The 16,387-nt window shown below is 37.5% G+C and overlaps 2 protein-coding genes and 1 pseudogene across 2 annotated transcripts in view; 1 reads left to right on the top strand and 2 right to left on the bottom strand.

The window, feature by feature from the left end:
* Positions 1-16,387, bottom strand: part of LOC132129196 (armadillo repeat-containing protein 1-like) — a 428,278-nt gene that overhangs the window by 342,207 nt on the left and 69,684 nt on the right. The gene's annotated exons all lie outside the window — the stretch shown is intronic.
* Positions 6,411-11,357, top strand: LOC132129409 (uncharacterized; annotated as a pseudogene).
* Positions 13,857-15,135, bottom strand: LOC132129408 (interleukin-1 receptor-associated kinase 1-binding protein 1 homolog). Its single transcript, XM_059540986.1, has 4 exons — positions 14,757-15,135; positions 14,610-14,675; positions 14,395-14,525; positions 13,857-14,260 (listed from the first exon to the last, which is right to left on the bottom strand). The coding sequence occupies exons 1-4, from the start codon at positions 15,048-15,050 to the stop codon at positions 14,002-14,004; spliced, it is 750 nt and encodes a 249-aa protein (XP_059396969.1). The 5' UTR covers positions 15,051-15,135; the 3' UTR covers positions 13,857-14,001.

The following is a 16,387-nucleotide window of genomic DNA, read 5'->3' as shown; positions in this document are numbered from 1 at the left end:
GGCTCGAGGGGGTAAAAAGCCTGTCGGGCTCAGGCTAAAATGCAGGATTCTAGTGTCTGTTGTTGAACCACAGGGAGACCTTCAGAGTCGCAGAGACTTTTTTTCCCCTTGAATGGCTCGTTGCACCGGTGCGACCTCAGAGTTTTTTTAGTCGCACCATTGAGAAATTGTTTGAGGCTTTGAATAAACTGGAGCAAGTTTTGTACAAGAAGTCAACCCCAGACCGATATAATAATAATAATAGGCCTATTGATGTCACCGTTTTACTTGTAACTTCATAAAACAAGATTTCAGTGTAAAATTATGCATCAGAATTTTATAGTAGATTCTCCTGATTAAAAGAGCCCAAAACTATCAAATCTGTCATTTATATCTAAAGATTTTCCTCATAAATTTATAACACACATAAAACTGCACAGAGAGCATGTAGTTTAGCCAAAAATCTATGGTAGCTGTCATGTAGGCTTTTCACTCATAACTTCATGGAAAAAGCATAGGCTATATCATAAAAAAGATACGTCACTATTTGCAGATTAAAAACTGTCTTAATGTATCTTAGCAAAAAAAAAAAAAAAAAAAAAATCAGAGGTTTCTATGGTACGGAGCCTCTCTGGTCCCACTTTGTCAAAAAAAATATATATATAACTCGTGGCCTCAAGATAGTGAAGTGTCTGACACATGGACCCTTTGTTATTAAACTGGAACCTGTACTGTAGTGCAATGTAATACTTCACATTCTGTGCAATATTATCTGTTTTAATATTCAGTGTAATATAATTTGCTGCAGTTCTGTTTCTATTTATTTACTAGTATTGTTCATCACAATCAATTATATATTTATATATTTAGTTATATATATTTTTTTGACAAAGTGGGACCAGAGGGGCTGCTTTACCTCTTAACTTCACCAAACATGCATAGATCCTTTGATCAGATCGAAAGATTTCGTTCATAGAGCTGTGACACATGAAAGCAGACTGGCGCACTGAGGCTGCAAAGAAATACAGCTCGATACTTCACGTTTCGTTTTCATTCATAGCTTCAAGAATCATGCATAGATCATTATTTTCAGAAAATTATCCCAATTAAAATGAGCCCAGAGATACTGTAATCCATCGATGAGATCCAAATATATTACTCATATTGCTATAACACATAAAACCCAACAGGCACAGCACAACAAATAACTTTAGTTTCACTTTGTGCTTTTATTAATAACTTCATGAAACATTCATATATCATGCAAAATCATACGTCATTTTTTTCAGAAAATTCTCCAGATTAAAAGGGGCTCAAATTCATCGTAATTTGTTCACTTGATCTAAATATATTACTTACGATATTATCACACACATGAAACAATTCAATTGAGAAAAAAAAACAGGTTACGTTTCCATTCATAACTTCATGAAACATGCATAGCTCAATTTCTTTAGATTAAAATGAGCCCAATTATACAAAAATCTGTCATTTAGATTTGAAGATATTCGTCATCGAATTATAACAAAACAAAAAAAAAACTCAAAATGCGCACATGCTGCAATATTCTCATGGTTTTACCTTTATAACTTCATGATCATGAAACATGCTCGGATTGTGAAAAATGACATATCATTATTTACAGCAGATTCCAGTCCAAAATAAAAACAATCCATTACGATCTTTCATATGTATGTCATGAATCAGTTGGAGAACTCTATTAAACATTTGACAGAACATAGTGTTACAACCCCTTGGCTCAAGGAGTAGCAACATGAATGGAGAGTCCATACAACATAATCAAATTTGCACAAATTTGTATTTTAATCAGAAAACAGACATAACTACATGGGCGTCAGTTTGGTTTGAAATGTGGTGGGGACAGAGACGCATTCAGAAGTGCATTTTCAGAAGTGGTGGGTACAATGATGCATTTTTTTTTCTCTTTCGCGCAGGTCATGTTTTGAAAGACGTCCTGTATCTTATTAATGTAAATAAATAAAAATGTATACAAAAATGTGATGATGTCCGACTCGTTTTATGAAGAAGAAAGCCGTACAAAGCATTAGACATATGATATATGACCCACTAATCTGCTTCATATCATCATATAAGTACCATGTTGACAATATGACATGGCCATGACGTGGTTTAATGTACCTAAACAATGATTACCAAATTTCTCTTTCATGTTGCTTTGTTATAACCACTGAAAACGGGGAAAAAAATCTAACCCAAAATCGGGCCTCGCTCTACATTATCCCGCTTATTACATGGCTACCCACCAAATAAATCAATAATTTGACACAAAATATTGATTTAAAAAAGAGTTTATTGATTTAAACACGATTGTATTGCTTCCGCTAAAGAAAATAGTTCCGTCTCTACGATTAGAATCCTGCCGTGTCCATAGCAACGCTCTGTTTTTCATGGCAACGGTGTTATTATCAAGAAATAACAGACTTCATTCTACAGTGGAATTCAACCAAGCCATGTAATAATTTGATTTAATTCCCAGTACAATTTACCATATCTACACACAACACAACTTAAGCACTACAAATTTTATCAAGATTGAAAAAGCAAAAATACGTGTAGCACATGAACACTATTGACACACCATGATCTGACTGCTCTCAATTCACAACAACATGCATCCATCCAATCTACATCAGGCATTTTGACTAAAACTAGATCCATTCCTCATCATCATCATCATCACAACTATTTCAGAATTCAGCAATAGATTCAAGCAATAATTAAACAAGATACTGACTACTCAACAATCATCTCCCCCAACACTTGCTGTATGAACGCAAACCGTAACTAGCTAATTAAGTTGGTGGCTAAGGAAGTCTAACGTAACATTAATTGCAAGAGAAGAATTAAAACAGCCGATCCCTTGTGTGCAAATGCACAAGACCTAGCCATAATACCAGCAAATCTTAATAAACATAAGTTATCGCGTCTTACCTTTGTGTCAATGGTCTGCAGACCCTTGCTGTGTGTACAACAACATCCATTTGTTCTACAAGTTATCACTTTGATATGTTATAGTCCATGGCACTAGGATGCAACCTTGTGATATTGTATGAAGGCTAAATGACTTGCTCGTCTATGATACATTCGCCAGAAATTCTGGCCAATCCCAGCAAAGACTAGGTAGCCTCGTTCCCGCTTGTTCACTGTCCATTCCAAACTGTCAACTCATTTGAAAAACATTCTTTAAAAAAAAGAAGCGCGATAGTCATATAGACGGTTTCATCGGGCGCACGCGCCTGGACCTAAGTTAACTTCCGGTCTGTGTTGTGTATATCGGTCTGGCTGCAGTGCCTTCTACAAACGCGGTTAAAGTCAAGGCGATGAGTAGACTGAGGGCTCAGGTGGTTGTGCTGCGGGATGTGTTTCCCATACATTTATTTATTTTTGGAAACTCACCACAATTTTAAAACTGATCGATTTTCAAAAAGGCTTCGCTGAATAAACATGAGTAACGTTATGTACTGCACGTTTAAGAATAATAATCCCTTACATTTATATGTTTAAATATCAAAACGAGGCACAGGTGTTTTTTATATCGCTGTATTTCTGAAGGAAGACTTGCATGTTATATGCCTGATAAAGCAGCGTGTGTGAGCGTACTTTGTTTTAGAGTTGTGACGTTCGCGAACGAACCGATTCTTTTGAACGGCTCATAAACATGAACGATGGGAGCCGAGTCGCGGCTGGAGGGGAGCCGTTCTTTCTGTCGTTCTTTTTTCCTATGCGTATTTCACACAGATGCACACAAATGAGCTCCTCCGCGAGACAGAACAGTTGTAGGGGGAGGGGCGCACCCAGCGCAGGCCAACCCTTTATAGCGTGATGATATTAGTTATTAGTTGTGCATGTTCATTGCAGCCCACTTTGTTATTGTTCATTGACTTGAAGGGGCTGATGTCCTATTTGCAAAGTTTACAGTAGTAATAGTATGTAGTATGTAGACATTTCCATTTTATTTATTCTAATTTTATCTACTTTAAATATTTTTTGTTTTCTATCAAAACGTTCTTGTGTGATAACAATGTTCTTGTGTGAAAGTGTTTGTAGTAAAAGCTTTTTTGCACAGAAATTCATTGCAGCCGGCTTTGTTTTTGATGTTTATTTGAGTAGGTATTGTATGAATAACATAAGTCAACGTAGCTTTACACACACACACACACACACATACACACACACACACACACACACACACACACACACTTTGTAGCCTACTAAAGGTAAATCCAAAATAGTGATGTCACTGTCTAAGCAGAGGGATTTGTGCAACCCTATGGAATATAGTCCACACATGACAAATGATGTAATAATCAATATTTCAGAATAATTCAAACTCAGATATTGGTGTGTGATATCTGAGTTTTAATTATTTGGCTACAAATCTCACCTCATCATTCTTCCCAGTGATTATTTCCAGGATAAACTGAGATGCCCCCAAGCTGGCTTCTTAAAACTGACTAAATATTCGTTCTTTTGAACGGCTCTTTGAAAGGAACGGATCGCGAAGATCCGGATCCCCTCAAAGAGCCATAAATCCCATCACTACTTTGTTTACAGCTGTTACTGGGGAAACCTCCATTTCTCGCGCTTTATGTCTATGCTTTAAAACGTCTCCTATTGGCAAAGAATGGATTTGCATTCTCATTAAGTCCGCCTGATCCATGCAGCAAACATATTTTGTTTGTTATCAAAAAATATCTACTCTAGAGGGACTTGGCTGATGTTATTGATTCTATTTGGAAGTCTACCGGAAGTTAAGTTAGGTCCGCAAAAGCGCGCATGCGCAGTAACGTTTGTTTATGTTGTTGCCGTTGAAACCGTCTATAGAGAAAATAATAACAGTGACACGATGACTCCCCCTCCCCCAACCTAGAACGTATCCCAATGTTACAGTTTTAATGAACAGAAAAGCGTGTAGCCAGCGCAGCAGCAGAACTCGAGGTTTAAAAAAAAAAAAAAAAGTGGTGGGTACAAAATGACTCATGACGAAATCTGGGGGGGGGACACGTCCCCCCGTAATCGACGCCTATGCATAACTATATTAAGGTAAAACATAAAAAATATAAAGATACAAAAACACAACATGAAGCCTTAGACTGGAGAGCGTGAGAAAGTCCGCCTGACCACCAAACAGCAAGACCAGCAGAGACCAAGTCCCAATCTCCTTCCCTCCCGAGCGTAGGAAAGCCAGCATCTTATAAGCAGCATGGTTAATCACAATCAATTTTCCACACCTGCATCACAGCACTTAACCTAAAGACACAAAAAGTGTTACCCCATGACACCTGCTGGACAAAATAAAGCACTACAGCCCCTTGGATCGTCACAGTAGAATCAGACTATCCCCCGGTTTCACAGACAAGGCTTAAGCGTAGTCCTAGACTAAAATGCAAGTCTGAGTTGTTTCAAATGAAAGAAACTTGTACTGATTGATCTTAAAATATATCAGTGCCTTTGTTTTGTCTCAAGATGCACACCAGTAATGTTTTTTTCTAAGGCATGTTTATAAAAATTACTTAAATGTCCTAATTGAACTATGGCCTAATCCTGGTTTAGGCTAAGCCCTGTCTATGAAACCAGGCCTGTAATTTTTGACTCTCCTTGCTATATTCGTGGAGTTATGAGTTGGTATTTTTGTGTATGGCACTCAGAAAGCAACAGTATTTAAATAGTATACTTCAGCGAGTCAAGATCTAAACAAAAAGTCCTATTTCATTACAAAATACTGTAACTTTTATAAACTTTATACTATCACCACAAAATTTTAATTAATATTTATTAAAAAATAAATATTTCATAAAACTGCTATTTAAATATATTATTTCTATAGGCTATACAAAAAAAGACTAAATAATAAGGCTGAATAAGCTGATCTATAGCATGTTAAATGGTGGTTGACTGTCTATGAATGGTACACCCCTCTAAGCTCACAGAAGTGGTTTGACCCAAGTCCTCAGCAGCCAATGACATTGACCCGTTCAAACTGATTTTTAACGCATACTTCACGTGTATTTCACGTGTATTTAACGTGTATTTAACACGTGAAATACACGTTAAATACGCGCTGATTTTTAACGCGTAAAAAACAACGTATTTAACGCGTTAAATACGTGTTGTTTACGTGTGAAATACACGTATTTAACGTGTTGTTGACGCGTTAAAATTCACGTGAATTTGACCCTAATGGCCTTCCATACGTGGGCTGCAGCTATTGGACGCGCGCTGTCTAAATAAAGCTAAACTTAAACGCGCAGGTGTCAAACCGAAACTACCCACATGTAAATATTTTATTCAGTTTTCAAGGCAATGCATACACAACGCATTACAAACTAAGAGTGTCGGTGAGCTCTTCCTGTTATCAAGTTAAAAATAGTCTTTCTGACCATAGTGAATTCTGTGTTTATTCATTTAAGTTCTTGCATAAGGTAAGATACATGCAATTTGTTCAATAAACAGTGCAGAATACATTTAGGCTAGTGTCCAAATATTTTATATTTTATTTCTTTCAAATGTAAAAATACAACAGTAGGCTAACAATGTGAGTGCTGATGGGAAATTTCTTTCATACTGAATGCACGGGCAGTGATGCCTCAAATCACGTTAGGTGTGATCATACAGCTGACGCTCCTGCTGTCAGCTCTACCTGCGCAGTATCTCATCTCCAAATGGACAAGCGGCACCGCAACACAACGACACATCGCCACTCAGAGGTAAACACCTGTGTGTGTGTGTGTGTGTGTGTGTGTCACACTACGGGACTATTTAAAATGAAGAAGGTGTTTTAAAAAACTGCATTGTATCCTCTCTTACACTACAACTGAGAATTAGTTTGAGTGTTTATTTATTTATTTATTTATTAATACTTTTATTCAGCAAGGTTACAATAAGTCAAAAGTATACAATAATTTAATTACTTTTAAACTTTCTGTTCATCAAAGAATCCTGTAAAAATGTTTCCTGGTTTACACAAAATATTAATCAACATAACTGTTTCAACTTTGAAAATAATAGCTAGATAATGTTTCTTGAGTATCAAATCGTCAATGATTTCTGAATGATCGTGTGACACTAAAATGGAGAAAAAGACTGCTGAAAATTTAGCTTTGGCACCACAGTAAATCACGAGTTCACGCTTACATATAATTAGCTGAGGTATGGTATGCGTATTTGGCGTGCTGTCTGGGGAAGGGCTCCAAGCTCGGGATTGGCCCGATCCAAGAGTACCCCGTCTTATTATAAAGTGAACTCGAAGTGAGGAGATGGGGTGGAGGAGGAATACTGATTAACCGTCAATGGATAGAGGTAAGTCAGCGATATTTATACTGTGGGATTGATTACTAGATTGTGGTCCACCTGTGTTGATTAGGCTAAGTATCTGACGGCTCCTCCCGAACCTTGTTAAGGAGAACATCATTTACTTACATTTTCAAATGGAAACCAAGCATTTTAAGTATTACTGTTTAACAGTATTTTAAATGCAGCATTGGTGAGCATAAAGACTTCTGTCAAAAACATTCAAAAAAATCTTCTGACCCCACCAATTTCAGGTTTCGTGATTAGGCATTTTTAATCAGCATCTTTAGCATTCTGGTTCTGTCCTTCTCAATTAGGAAGTTAAAATATTAAAAATAAATAAATAAATAAAACTTTTATTTACATTTCAATACATCTTTCATATTCAGAATCCTTGACACATGGGACTCCATAAGAACATCCTACTTGAACACAGCTGCTTGGGTTGACTGGCTAAATATTTGGATTCCCAAACTACCGTAAGTCTATGCTAATTATCATTTTAAATTAATTTGAATTCACTCAGATGCTGAAGTGGGATGTCATGTCATGTTACAGGACCTTCGCTGAGGAAGAGGACGAGTATAAAACTCTGGAAGAAGCACTTGCAATCGAGCTGATGATGCATGATAATGAGCATGGGTACTTTGCAGGTAATTCGTCTGAATACTCAAATGAAAGTAGCCATTTAGATAATTGATATATTTACTGTATTTAATTACCTTGTTTTTATCTGGGATATGAATGTGTATTATGTGGAAAAATAAAAGCAACAGAACATGACAGATTATTGTTGTTCAGTGTCAAAGGAGGTGCGAAGCCCCAGGCCGGCATACGTTCTTCATCGTCATCGGTCAAGTTGTGATGACACAGAATAATATGGTGGGGGTGATCATAGGATGGGACGCAGGACTCAGAGCCCCACCAGAGTGGATCAAGAGAAAGAAATACTCAGAGGTTTGTTACGTACATAAACACTATTTTCATTTAAATTAAATAAATCACACACTCTTACAAATAAAGGTTCCAAACGTGGATTTTCAAAGTGATAGGAAGCCATAGAAGAACCAGTTTTGGGTTCCCCAAAAAATCTTTCAGTGATCAGTTCTTAAAATAACCACTGTAAAGAACCTTTTGTGCTAGTGTGTGATCTGAGTCCACCTTTGGTCTGAGTCCTTGTCTTTAACCATTTGAGTTTGAATGAAACACATTATCGTTATCTTAATTTTATATTTTTACTTATTTTTTTAATCTTTCACATTATACATGACGTGGAATCATCTGTACTCTGAAAAAGTTCTTTGTCCAAAATGCCCAAGTACAAGTCAGAGTCATAGTCCATCCGAGTTCATTCATAATTGTAGTCTGAGTCCAAAGTCCAAGTATAGGCTATACCCAACACTATTTTGTGCATTCAAAAGGTGGATTTAAAAGGTTTTTCACAGAACCATCAATGCCAGTAAAGAACCTTTAATTTTAAGAGTGTAAATGATGACCTGACAATGAACCTGAAACCACAGAAATATAACAGTAGTCCATTAAAAGATGTATTTGTGTATAGCTGGAGAGAGCCAAGGATACTCCTCATTACAGAATAATGTTCAGTGGACCCGATTCCTAGTCAATACTGATTTGATACATTCCCCAGAATAACATCAAGCTCTTTCAAGGCTTTCAGGTGCAGAGAAATCTTTTACCTTTATTTCCTTCTTAAAACCTTTGTGTTTTCTTTGTAAAGTCGTGGCCAAAAGTTTTGAGAATTACATAAATATTGGAAATTGGAAAAGTTGCTGCTTAAGTTTTTATAATAGCAATTTGCATATACTCCAGAATGTTATGAAGAGTGATCAGATGATTTGCTTAGTCCTTCTTTGTCATGAAAATTAACTTAATCCCAAAAAAACCTTTCCACTGCATTTCATTGCTGTCATTAAAGGACCTGCTGAGATCATTTCAGTAATCGTCTTGTTAACTCAGGTGAGAATGTTGACGAGCACAAGGCTGGAGATCATTATGTCAGGCTGATTGGGCTAGAATGGCAGACTTGACAGGTTAAAAGGGCTTGACATCTTCCATTGTTAACCATGGTGACCTGCAAAGAAACGCGTGCAGCCATCATTGCGTTGCATAAAAATGGCTTCACAGGCAAGGATATTGTGGCTACTAAGATTGCACCTAAATCAACAATTTATAGGATCATCAAGAACTTCAAGGAAAGAGGTTCGATTCTTGTAAAGAAGGCTTCAGGGCATCCAAGAAAGTCCAGCAAGCGCCAGGATGGTCTCCTAAAGAGGATTCAGCTGCGGGATCGGAGTGCCACCAGTGCAGAGCTTGCTCAGGAATGGCAGCAGGCAGGTGTGGGCGCATCTGCACACACAGTGAGGCCAAGACTTTTGGAAGATGGCCTGGTGTCAAGAAGGGCAGCAAAGAAGCCACTTCTCTCCAAAAAAAACATCAGGGACAGATTGATCTTCTGCAGAAAGTATAGTGAATGGACTGCTGAGGACTAGGGCATAGTCATATTCTCCGATGAAGCCCCTTTCCGATTGTTTGGGGCATCTGGAAAAAGGCTTGTCCGGAGAAGAAAAGGTGAGCGCTACCATCAGTCCTGTGTCATGCCAACAGTAAATCATCCTGACACCATTCATGTGTGGGGTTGCTTCTCATCCAAGGGAGTGGGCTCACTCACAATTCTGCCCAAAAACACAGCCATGAATAAAGAATGGTACCAAAACACCCTCCAACAGCAACTTCTTCCAACAATCCAACAACAGTTTGGTGAAGAACAATGCATTTTCCAGCACGATGGAGCACCGTGCCATAAGGCAAAAGTGATAACTAAGTGGCTCGGGGACCAGAATGTTGAAATTTTGGGTCCATGGCCTGGAAACTCGCCAGATCTTAATCCCATTGAGAACTTGTGGTCAATCCTTAAGAGGCGGGTGGACAAACAAAAACCCACTAATTCTGACAAACTCCAAGAAGTGATTATGAAAGAATGGGTTGGTATCAGTCAGGATTTGGCCCAGAAGTTGATTGAGAGCATGCCCAGTCGAATTGCAGAGGTCCTGAAAAAGAAGGGCCAACACTGCAAATACTGACTCTTTGCATAAATGTCATGTAATTGTCGATAAAAGCCTTTGAAACGTATGAAGTGCTTGTAATTATATTTCAGTACATCACAGAAACAACTGAAACAAAGATCTAAAAGCAGTTTAGCAGCAAACTTTTTGAAAACTAATATTTATGTAATTCTCAAAACATTTGGCCACGGCTATAGTTTCTTAAGGTTGTTTAGATTCTGTATTAATCCGTGTTTGTGTCTGTCTTGTGCTACAGCCAGACATTCCTACTCTACAGCACTATTTTTCACACTTTGATGGGGAAAAGTTTGTTTTGGAGGAATGGTTGCAAGAAATCTACCCTCACGACTGAAAGAGTGAAAACCTGTGAGGCTTTAAAAACACTTTGAAATGCTTGAGAACACAGACATGATGTCTGCTACCCTTCATTGACAGTATTGATTCTTATAAAGCAATTGAAAAACAAAGACAAAAGGAAGCAAGAAAATGTGAGAGATATATCTTGTTTACTTACCCCATAGACTGAGTAATTTCAGTTATTAAACTTATACTTGTGGAATATATTTAAATATATGTTAAGGGGCTTTCTCAGGGTAAAAAATAAAAAATAATTCCACAAAAAGCAATTTTTAGTATTGCTTTTTTATATTCTGCAATGACTTGCAGACTTTGCATAGGATAGGTAAAGTTATGAAGGAAACTACTGTGATGATAAAGGTCAATTAAAGATTAAATGAAATGTTTTAAATGCCCTTAAGTCAATATACACACATTAATCGGACTCAGATGGGTTCCAGAAAATTAATTACTTTCTGTGAATACCATATAACATATTTATTTACATGAGAAAAATGGAAGGATTTGTTGTTTAAAACAGTATTGAGAATGTGTTCAAAGAAACAGTGTTCAAAGAAAGCCATTAATACAAACATGATTTCTTATTAAAGTTTAATTTTTTAAAAATAGGCCTACTAGAAAAGTTGTGTCTTTCCTTCTTAAAAGACATCAGTCTATGTACCATTCCCATAATGCATTGGGAACCAGTGAGTACACGTTGGTTCTCCAAAAACACATCTTAATAAAAAAACCTGACATGTTTAGTCACATTAAATTAGTATGGAACTAAAGTGAATGAACATGTCGCAGGAAGATGAGATCTGTTGCAGGCCATCATCATGTGTTCAGCAGATGCAGGTATGTGGCGTTTTTTTCCCTTCAAGCGTGAGGTTTTTTGGAGTGATGGACCACATCTATCATGAAAATAGTGTGGTAGTCGTTATTGTCATGTGTTGTTTTCAAACTCTTATTAAAATGTTAATTAACACCAGGTGGTTGTCAATCTCTTGCTTTGGTTCTGAGGAGATCTCACCATAAAATGTTCTTCCAATGATTATCATACCTGCCTGTCAACCTATGTATGTCCGCTCAGCCAATAACAAGAGTTTGGGGCGTGGCTACTGTAGCAGGCTGCAAGTACACCCAGCTGCAGCCTGCAGATCGAGGCGGGGCTGCACCTGGGGCGGGGTTGCACGTGCAGCCCCGCCCCACACCTACTCTGGTTGGTTCGATCGTCTTTCATTGACTTACATAATAGGAAATGTGTGCAAAGTTGGTGTAGGACAGATAATGCTGTTTAATAAGCTAAAAACGCTGTACAGTTTTACAAAGCCTTTACTATGATGCAGTTTTTTGTTAACTTGACTCACTATGTCTGATTTATTGAATCAAGAGATGTTAGCTGCTGCAAGTTTCCTCTTCTTTACCAGATTAATTCACAAATGAATAATTGGGACACTCTAAAAGCACGCTTAACGTGAAAGTACGTGGCTTTATGCATTAAAACGGTGTTTTAAAAAGACCAAACTCAGTAAACAAATTATTAATAAAGCATTCTTTTCACAGACAAGCAGATATGAGCACAGAATACGAACACAAAGTGTCTAATTTCCACCCATGACCTGCTTGTCTGTAAATAAAATGTGTTATTAAAAATGTTTACTGAGTTTGGTCTTTTTAAAACATGTTTTAATGCATTACGCCACGTTACGCGTTTTCCTTTAAGTCTAATGGTTTTCTATGGGAGGAAAACGCTTAACACGTAATTAAACACATTGCATTCTTATTCTGTACTCATCAGTGAATAGAATGCTTTATTATTAATTTGTTTACTGAGTTTGGTGTTTTAAAAACACTGTTTTAATGCATTAAGCCACATTAAACGTAGAATGTCCCGAATCATTCCAGCTGATTGAAAAGAATCGGCTCAATGGTCACAAAATGGATATCGGAGAAGATACCAATTTAATATAAATAGATGATACTTTATAAAGTTTATCTCAATATTTGACAGTGGCTGTGAGACTGCACTAAAATAAGAGCACAATTATCATGAAATTGTGTTCGTTACTATAGCAACGGTTTACAGGTATGTCCTTTCAGAATCATCACTGGCCGATAGAAATAAAAGTTTATCGATTTCTTCACTTTCAAATAACGAGGAGCAGCATATTTTCCTGAAATAAAGGGGAGAAAAAGTCTATGTTTTGCATTGTAGTAAAGAAAATTAAAAGTTTCATAAAAATTGAATTGGCAGACACATTAGACTATTGCAGTGTCATTTATCAACTGCATGACGGATAATTATATGTAACAATAATTGTCTTGTCATGCTATATAATTTAAAACAGTAATGATACACCCCTTTCATTTTCCTTTCTCATACTCTGATGATATGAAATAATCATATTTTCTAAAATTATTTAATTCATAATTCATTCTTCTATCTGAAGACCTGATCGTGGATCTGTGGATAATCAACCCAATTAATTTACTATATTCGTATGTTAGCCTAAAGATCAGCTTAGTTTAACAAAACAACCATTTCAGGGACATGGCGAGTTACAAGCTAATGTTTTTTTTTTCTTCTTTTGTGCATTATGAAGGCTTTATGAAACTGTACAGCGTTTTTAGCGTTTGGGCTGCACGTGCAACCCCGCCCCAGGTGCAGCCCCGCCTCGATCTGCAGGCTGCAGCCGGGTGCTTCTCGCAGGCTGAGCCAGAGGGTGTTCAGCTGGTTCTAGTGCATATCATTAGCAAGTGCAACTGTGCAAGCAAATTTCGAAACCTTACCAAAACACACATTGTCAACAAGAAGTAAACACAGTAAAACACGTGTAAACATTGCCAGTGGTTTTACAAGATTGGGGAATTTGATTGGATTTTTGGGTGTCAGTACATATAACAAGCTTGCAGAGTTTCTTTTTGTGTGCAAGTCAAGACTTAGTCATGCAACAATATATAGTACATGTATTCCCTAATCAACCACAGTCACATCTAACTCATTTGTTAAACTTTAACATTGTTCTGTCAATGTTTAGAACATATTTTAGCATTATCTTTTGAGTTGCACACAGTGCTATTCAATATATTCTGGAATTTGGAGACTTTATGAAGTGACACCAGTAGAAACAAGTGGTATCTTTATTTCTAGCTCCTTTTGTAAATATCTGAGGTCATCTATGGTGCTCACTTCACAGGACTATGTGTTTAAAGGTTATAACAGCAAATAAATGAAATAACATACTATTATTATTGCTAAACAGAAACTTCAACATTTCCTCCTGTTGCTGTCCTTTGGTCGCAATTCAAAGGCCACAAATACACGCGAAGAGGCAGTGACTAATGTAACCCCAGTCTTCTGATGTAGTGTTAGAGGAGAGTCAGTCACTTCATGCTGGCCGCTGGTCCACTCTCGTGATTCTTCCTCACGCACAACCAGTGGCCGTCCCAGAGCTTGTCCCAGAATGCAACATGCCTCACTGGCTTTTAGCCGGGCATTGTCCACAGCTTCCAAACATACTCGGCGTCTGCAGAGAAGACCATAAAAATGTTTTGACATTCTTTCAAACAGGCTTATTAAAGTAATTTCATGTTACAAACCTATGTTCAGGCAAACAGTGGCGGTTTATATGAGGACTGAGATTGTTCAAGCTTTGTTTACCTTAACAAACTGAGACTTTCAGCGCTGTGACTGTAGTAAGGGTCACCCACGCACACGCTTTTGTCAAGTTTTTCAATCAAAACTGAGCGTGCTTGTTGCATCTTGTCAAAGTCTGAAAACACCACAAGCACCTGCACAGACAAAAGGGATAATTAAAGAGCAAATATATTATAAAATAGGTCAAATAGGACACATGCAACAACTATCCATCGTACCTCAGCTCGCATGTGGAAGAGCTCTTCCTCTCTTTGTAAGTGTTTGGTCACAGTCATGCTTTCTTCCTGTTTAGAAAGAAACTATTAGAACTTTTTGTACTCTCTTTCTTTATAAATAACGTTACACAGATTTTAATTATTTAGCACCTTGACGTCATGCTGTCTCGCGGTCTGTAGTATGTATTCCAGTCTTCGGGTAACGCTGTTAGTCACGTCGTTTACATGTTCTTTACTGTTTTTGACGCAGATGGTGACGGTGGCGCGGTCCGGAGGACACGATAACTCCGCACATCCCGTCATCTGAACCACTCTTGCGTTGTTTAGAGTGTGTAAATGTGTTTGCTTGCGACCCCGGTTAAACAACGTTTCGTTTTCGTCTTGGGAAACATCTCCAGCACTCGGTGAAACTGCAGCAAAGACACAAGACGGGCTGTGCGCCATGCTTGTTGGTAAACCAACGTGGCGCTATGGCAACGTGTCCAGCGCATGGCGGGAAATGTCGTCGCCTTTGTTGTTATACGTTACGTCACAACAGCAGTATCTGAAACACTGATCTATAATAGAGATCAGTGAACTGAAATGCGCCGAGCTCTTGTTTAGTCGAACGTGTTTAAGCCTGTACGCTTCAAATAGTTAGAATCGGTCAAAGATGTGCTTTATTTTATTCTCATAGACTTTGAAGGCAAATTATTTTTGAGAACTAACCAGCAGAGGGCAGCAGAGATCTACAAAGTTCTTTAAAGAGCTGAAGACCGAAAGCCTGGACTCTATGCACAGAGCATTTGACAAAAAAAAAAAAAAAAAAACCGGAAGAAAAGCATTTTTATTCGAGAAAAAAATAAATAAAAACAAACCTTAACTAGTACTAAATTCCTAAATCAGCAACATTATTACTATTATTATTCCGCTATAAAAAGCTATAAAACATATAGCAGATACTAGCGGAAATGGCAGTGTATCTCTTAACGCATATTTATTTATATATATGTATGTGTGTGTGTGTCATGTGATTTTAGAACATTGTAATTGCTTATAAATTTTGTTTGTTTTATAACCAAACTTATTTACTGTTTTACAAATCAGATGCCAACCTTTAATAGTTTATCCAATTAAAAACACAGTTCATCCCAATACACCAATTGATAACTTATGATATTTCATAAATGTTTGTATTATTGAGCACAAAAAGATGTTACATCAAAAAGAATAGAATATAATTATTGTAATGCTCCTCTGATTATTATTGTATGTATTAGAAAGAATTAAAGGCAGACCAAGGTTCATGCATGGCCACTGAAAGCAATCTGTTTGTATTAAACCGTAAAGCCCTCTGTCTAATATAGCTCTGAAAAAGCACAGGACGTATTTGTTGATATTGTCTCGGGTTGTGCATAGTTCTGTGTTAGCTTTTTGAAACTGTTTATCTGATGTTGTGTCTTTGCCAAGATCCATGCAATGGCTTCTTTTATTTGTTTAGCTGTGTGGACCCTGACTCTGGACCACTGCCATTCTGTTGAAGGAAGGAATATTTAATATTCAAGCTGGGATTGTGGGTGCAGGAGTGGGGTTTGGAGACACTGAGCACTTCAAACGGGTTGATAAGCGATCTGATAAGTTGCGTACGGAAGCGCAGCAGTCGAGCTGTGGAAACAAGGAAACAAGCCCAATTCCCAGGAAATGAAAAATAACATAAACTCTTTATCCCTTTGTCTCTGTGGCCTACATGGAGTTAAAAGAAACGAACTTGGTGTCAGTCACAGTGAATCTGTTCTATTCAA

Source organism: Carassius carassius, chromosome 46 (assembly GCF_963082965.1).
Source record: "Carassius carassius chromosome 46, fCarCar2.1, whole genome shotgun sequence".
NCBI classification, from domain to species: Eukaryota; Metazoa; Chordata; class Actinopteri; order Cypriniformes; family Cyprinidae; genus Carassius; species Carassius carassius.
This window is presented reverse-complemented; position numbering and strand designations above follow the sequence as displayed.

What these genes read in the sequence shown, in the direction of transcription:
- LOC132129408 (XM_059540986.1), bottom strand. Translation starts at nt 15,050, where the DNA reads ATGGCGCACAGCCCGTCTTGTGTCTTTGCTGCAGTTTCACCGAGTGCT. An exon ending in TCTTCCACATGCGAGCTGAG is followed by an intron (nt 14,526 to 14,609) that starts GTACGATGGATA and finishes TTGTCTGTGCAG; the next exon opens with GTGCTTGTGGTGTTTTCAGA. An exon ending in GAAAGTCTCAGTTTGTTAAG is followed by an intron (nt 14,261 to 14,394) that starts GTAAACAAAGCT and finishes TCTTCTCTGCAG; the next exon opens with ACGCCGAGTATGTTTGGAAG.